General features: G+C 46.2%; 1 protein-coding gene across 1 annotated transcript; it reads left to right on the top strand.

Annotated features, from left to right (window-relative positions):
• The first annotated feature begins 165 nt into the window (after positions 1-165).
• Positions 166-5,398, top strand: Xbp1 (X box binding protein 1). The gene is made up of 4 exons (XM_037422174.2): positions 166-560; positions 1,773-1,869; positions 3,262-3,435; positions 4,281-5,398. The coding sequence occupies exons 1-4, from the start codon at positions 364-366 to the stop codon at positions 4,638-4,640; spliced, it is 828 nt and encodes a 275-aa protein (XP_037278071.2). The 5' UTR covers positions 166-363; the 3' UTR covers positions 4,641-5,398.
• Positions 5,399-6,268: the final 870 nt, after the last annotated feature.

The following is a 6,268-nucleotide window of genomic DNA, read 5'->3' as shown; positions in this document are numbered from 1 at the left end:
GTTGAAAGAGAGAAAGGATGTGGCAGCTGTTTTTTTTCTCATGCGGCAGGCATCTTCCTAGAAGAGGCGTTGGCTGGTCCACCCCATGACATCATTTTCTATCGAGCCAATGGGAGCGCGCGCTAAAAGTTGCGTCTCGTCCAATCCGCGAACGCCACGATCGGTCCCTGGCTCTGCTCTCAGTCCGGTTTTCGACGACGCAGCGGAATGGTGTCGTAGGGTGTACGCGACTTTTGGCGTAGTTTCAGCTATGCTGCGATCGACTCCGTTTGTGTCATACTCACTCTAAAGTGATGTCTCTCTGAAGTATTTCGGCGTGTTTACACGTCTCCTGACAACCACCACCTCTACCTTTGTCTCATCATGGGTGTTCCCAAGAGAATCGTCATCACCGCAGTTCGCGACCGTTCATCTTCGGAGAAAGCTACCATCATTGCACCTCGGGATTGGCACGTCAAGTCCGAAATGGAAGTCGCCGAGCCCGTCGTCACCGCCGCTGCTCCGGTGAGGAAAAGGCAGCGGCTCGACCATCTGACGCGGGAAGAAAAGATCATGAGAAGGTGAGTGGAGATTTCTTCCGCTGTTTGCGGAAAACTTGCGGTGAGGAAATGGAATGTAGCTTGAGAATGTTTCGGGCGGACAGGAAACCGGTTAGCGACCGCTGCCTTCGGAGAGAAAGCTGACCCTTTTTATCTGATGTGCGAGCTACTTTCGCAAACGTGTTTACGTCAGACGCGTAATTCGTTGCACCTCTCGCTTTTCACGTATTCGGTTTGGTTTTCCCTAACCCTACGGCTTGCGTTCCCCGTTCTAAAGACGTATTTTATCGGCGAACGCGGTGGCTAGCCTCTACGCGCAAAATTATGCGTCTCATCGCAGTTCACAAACAGGCCTAACAAAATTGTGTTGGTCGCCACGTCGACAGGACGCGCTAGCCGCGTTGGCAGCCTTCGTGGCTTGATCTATCTCTGACGTCAAGCGACATTCGTGTTTTGTATCCGCCGTTGCCGTGGCGACGACGCCCCGGTGTTGCTTTCGTTGCGTCAGCCGCAGGAACGCTTACGCCGCCCCTTTGGGTTCCGTGAAGCGTGTGTTGTGTTCAGACGTGCCGAGTGATTTGATTGCGGGAGATCGTGCTTTGGCAATCGCGTGAGCCGCAATGCGCAACCTTAATGCCGAGGTTGCAGTAGCGCTGTGCCGCAGGTTTCCGACTTTTGTGAAGAGATGTTGTGCGGCTCCTGCGGCAATCTTAAGCAATAAAAGGGACACTCTTGCATCAACTTCATTACCACGATAAACTTCATTCCTTCCTGTCTTGGACAAATTTTGTGCATTTCTTACCTTCAGTTAATCTGGCATTACATTTGTGCAATATGATTTTATCAGGTTGCTGCATTATAACCGTATTTATAAGTACCATAACTTATTCAAGTTATTTGATCCTGCTGACAGTGTAGTGTTCACAATGAACCGAGTGATTGGTTAATATATTCGGCCAAACATTAGAGTACCGATATATACACCATTTTACCAGGCTATTGCCGTCTAATCAGATTTGTGGATACCGTAAAGTAGTATCAACTTGTTTGATCCTGCTAACAGTGTGTCTTGCACAGCACTACATGAACTCTGATGGCTTGGATAGTCGTTAAGTGCATTTTTGCCCATTGTACAACATATGCGTAATGTCATCCTCGCGTGTACTTTGTTGTTTCCCTGCATATGAGAAGGAATACTTGAGTGCTCGACGGTGCAAACGTGTCTGCTCCCAGGAAACTGAAGAACCGCGTGGCAGCACAGAGTGCCAGAGACCGGAAGAAAGCAAGGATGGATGAACTCGAGGAGCAGGTCACTCGGCTGCAGGCAGATGTGAGTGACATTTTGTTTTCTTCCAGCATGTGCACGTGTATGTCATGCTCTTTGTGATTTGAAGGACACCCTAGACGTGTTCATGGAACTGTCATACAGGCAAGACAGCCTGTGTAATTAACAGGAAGCTTTTTAGGCTGTTGGCACAGTAGTGGTGCAATGTCATTGTGCACTAACATAAGCAGATGTTTGTGGAGTTCCTTCATTAATGCATTCATGGCTATTTTTCGGAAACCATCTTCACTTACTAAAACCAAGGCATGCGAGATGAAATGCTACTTTTTGTGGCAGTAAAAATTGAACTCATGCTGCGCTCACAACCAACATTTTGAATAAATTTTACTATGTGCTTCAGTTGATACATACTGAAATTGAATATGTTAATGAGGCTGTCGCCAGGGGGTGGCACACTTAACACGTGCCCCCCTCCCCCGTGAAATAATGTTTCACCATTGCGTAGAGAGCGAAAAATGGGCCATTTTAAGAGGTTGCCCCTCCCTAAATCTAGGTGGCACCCTCCCCCCAAATTTTTCTATGTGCCTGGCTGTCGCTCAAAAAATCTCAAAAACATTACCCAAAAGGAATGCCACAACAGCTATGATATTGAAAGCACAATGTTTTCCTTTTTTTGTTTATATATTTTCTTCGTATTTCTTCAAGTAAGGCAGGCTGGTGTTTGCTGTGGTTAAAATACACTATTGATAAGTGTAAAAGGACAAAACTATAATTTGGGATGTTTTTTCTCTAGTTACCAACACCATCACATTAGATTGTAGCATTTTCCATTGTGCAACCGGAATACTGCACCAAACTGCCGCTCTGTGCAGTGACATGTGTGTGTGCGTGCTTCCCGTCTACTCCTTTACTCTTCTTCCAATCTCCCCTTTCCCTTTGCAGAGTAGCATAGCGGTTATGTTAAACTGGTTAACATCCCTGCCTTTCCTCCACTCCTTTTTCTTTTCTTCTATTAAGCAAACTGCTTGCTTGGAGGCATATGCAGTCTAATTATGCATTCCAAGATATTTTAACTCCGTTAAGCTTTCACGAGATGTCACAATAGTACTGATATTTATAGTACTAGCTTTTACCTGCTAGTTTATATGGGCAAAAAACCAGTGAAAACCAAAACTGAAAAAAAATATGGTGCACTTTCACACACCGGCAATGATATTTGAATAGTGTGCCCTCTTTATTGTCGTATTGGGTTTTTGCTGCTTTTTCTGCATTTAAACATGAACCAATGCTTCCTATCTACAGGTCCAGCTAATTTCTGTAAGCACCCTTTGTTTATTTTATTCATTCGAGGGGTTTCAGCTAGTTTCAGAACACAGCCATAAGCAAAAATCCTGCGAACTGACTTTGCTTTCTTCTCTCTCTTCTTTTTCAATCTAGAGGACGGCCCTGATTGAAGAGAACCGCCTTCTGCGCAAACGGCTGGAGGAATGCCAGAGGGAGAATCAGCAACTCGTTCAGAGGCTGGAAGCCAAGCCCAGCACCCAACCACCCAGTCCCATTTGCACAGTCACTACCACTCCATCCCTCCCTGCACCAGTCATCAAAGTCGAGGTGAGAAAATGAGTACACTTTACGCTGTAGGATTGAAAGAGAGTTCAAAAGCTTGTTCTGTTATTGGCACGTGGGAGCCTTTAATGCATGCGGTAGCCCTCCAAAATTTTTACCACAGTATGCAACTCATTGTCGTTGCCTACAAAGTTGGTGGCATTTTACAACACGTCAATCTGCAGTTTGTCGGCCCATATTATGTAATTCACAATTTTTAGGAAGTGCGAGGCAGTGCAGGCCATGTTTTTGTAGTTGTACTTATTGGATGGCACAACCAAGCTTGAGATGTATAAATTGTAAGGTTTTATAAAACACTTCCTTGTGCGGGATTACAGATTATTTTGACCACCAAGAATTTTTAAATGTGCACCTAGTTTTAAAGAGGCCCTGTAACACTGTAATGCCTGTTTTCTGGATGGAGATGTGTAAAAACGCTTATCTTCATCCAAATTAGGGGGGCATGGATACGAGTTCGATGCTGCTACACTGCTTCATCAATCATTATGAGTTCGAACATAAGATGCCGTCAAGTGAGCCAGAGCAAGTACTGGGCCTTTGCAATGTCGTGCTGTCTAGTGATCGCCTTTTCTATGATGTCATTATACATTATCCTTGTGCAAATGAAAGTGAAACTTGGTGCAAGAAAAGTGTGCGCTGTGAATCGCCAGTATATATTAGTTCGGCACTCTTTGCCCTTTACTAAATTGGAAAAAATAAAAGTACATAAAGAGGCACGTCATTGCTCATTCAAGGGCTTGTATGATGGCTGTGTTGTGTGTGGCTTTCCTAAATTTAAATTTAGGCACTGTCTAATTTTGTCCTTTTTTTTTTTCATGGACCGAATGCAGCCGTGTTCACCACCAGAGATCGAAGCTAGCAGCAGTTCCTTTGAGTATGCATCGCTCATCAGTGGACCTCTGCAGCAGGACCAGGTTCCGCTGCGAGCTCTTGCTCTCTGGATGATGCAATTCGGCTTCTGGCAGCTGATGACGAGTGCGACGACCTCTTTGCCCTGCTCCAAGAGTGCAGTCAAAACCTCCTCGGTGGCATACCCCTCAACGAGGATGTCGCTCCTCTGCCTGTGCCTCCTGCTGCTCCTGCTCCATCGGCAGCAGCAAAGCCCGGGCAGTCGCCTGTTCGAAAACGGAGTGCCTCCTCGCGAATGGTGGGGGCCTCACCAGAAGAGCTGGACTCCATCAAAGAATTGATCCACTTCGACCATGTCTACTACAAACAGGAAGATGGCAGCACCAGCGCAGGCACAGCTGATGTTGTCATGGAAGATGTCTCAACAACCGTAGCAGCAGCAGTGACAGCGTCGGCTGCCCCTTCCCCTTGCACTCAGGTTTCGACGTCGGCCCCAGTGTCCCCTGCATCGGTCGTCGAGGTCGAGGACACCGTGGTTGTCGTCGAGGACTGCCCGTCCCCACTTCCTGGAAGCCCCGATTTGGCCCCTTTCGATCTGAATTCGGTTTCTGTCAAGGGCGGTGCCGCACAGGGGTCTGTCCATCCACCGCAGGAGGCTCTGTCATTGCCACAGTCATTCAAGACAGCTGCCAGCCCGTCAGCACACAGCACGGAGACCGGCTACGAGTCTGCGATGTCCCCGCTGAGCGACTGCAGCTTCCGGGAAGACAGTCTTTTCGACGACTCTCCTCCTTGGGTGGACCCCTTGTCGGAACTGTTCCCGGCACTGGTGTGAAAACAAAAGTGGACTAATATAACAAAAAAAGACTGAATGTGCGTGGAATAACGGACAGTGAAAAGGTCGATCGTTTTCTTCTGTCGCTGTCTACGTGCACCATTTTATTTATAGACTTTCCGTGGAAAGCAAAAAGCTGTACATAGTGTAAATATAATGCAAACAAAGGTCATGTTACTGGCAGTGGTGCTGTTACTGCTGCTACTATTTTGTTGATGATCTTGTATGATAATTAAAGCTGACTTGCATATACCTGTTCCTGAATGTTGGCTGCACCTTTTTTTTTGGAAGGAAAGCTCTATCTATAAATATGGCAGTAGTTAAGGCACTCACTCCATGGCCTTTTTGTGTTGTCATTAGCCATTTCTGCTCTGGTATTCTTGTTGGGGGTCCGAGGTGGTGTCTACTGGTGTGCGTTTTCCAATAGTTGGGGCCTTGGAAAACCACAAACTGAGGATTGAGCCACTGGTCTAAGTATTGGTGTATTTGCAAAAGAGACGTTATATGGCTGTGAAAAGAGAACAATGGTTTCTTTTTACCTGATACTCGCTGGGATACACAATATCGAACTGACGACTTATTTGGCATTGCAGAAGACTTTGAAACCACTTTGAGACTTTTTCCCAATAACTGCTTCTGAATGCCCTGTTTCAACTGCTATGGTGTCACCCGTGGCTTTGATCAGGCTTTTTTGTAGATTCCAGCTCCGCAAAGATGCCGCAATGGTGGTTTCAGTATCGGGTCATAGAAAAAATATTACTCCAAAAGTTGTGCTCTGGTTTCATTGTTGAGGTGCTCAGGTCTTGTTGACGTGCAAATGTCTTGTGTCAATTAACGAGGCCAGGGCCGAAAGGGTCAAGAGGAGATGCACCTCCGAAGTCTACATTGATTAATTTCACTAACTGTAAGAAAGTTCTGCGAATGTCTCGCTGCTTTTCTGAGCCTCCAGCATGTGGGAAATTCGGTTGCACTGCTTTGTGTCATGACAATGTTTTAAATGCGAAGCATTTCTTAGCGAACTTCGGCGACTTTGGGCGTATCTATCTATCTATCTATCTATCTATCTATCTATCTATCTATCTATCTATCTATCTATCTATCTGCCTATCTACCTATCTATCAATGTATCTAGCT

Source organism: Rhipicephalus microplus, chromosome 3 (genome assembly GCF_043290135.1).
Source record: "Rhipicephalus microplus isolate Deutch F79 chromosome 3, USDA_Rmic, whole genome shotgun sequence".
Lineage (NCBI taxonomy): Eukaryota > Metazoa > Arthropoda > Arachnida > Ixodida > Ixodidae > Rhipicephalus > Rhipicephalus microplus.
This window is presented reverse-complemented; position numbering and strand designations above follow the sequence as displayed.

What these genes read in the sequence shown, in the direction of transcription:
- Xbp1 (XM_037422174.2), top strand. Translation starts at nt 364, where the DNA reads ATGGGTGTTCCCAAGAGAATCGTCATCACCGCAGTTCGCGACCGTTCA. An exon ending in GAAGAAAAGATCATGAGAAG is followed by an intron (nt 561 to 1,772) that starts GTGAGTGGAGAT and finishes GTCTGCTCCCAG; the next exon opens with GAAACTGAAGAACCGCGTGG. An exon ending in CACCAGTCATCAAAGTCGAG is followed by an intron (nt 3,436 to 4,280) that starts GTGAGAAAATGA and finishes GACCGAATGCAG; the next exon opens with CCGTGTTCACCACCAGAGAT.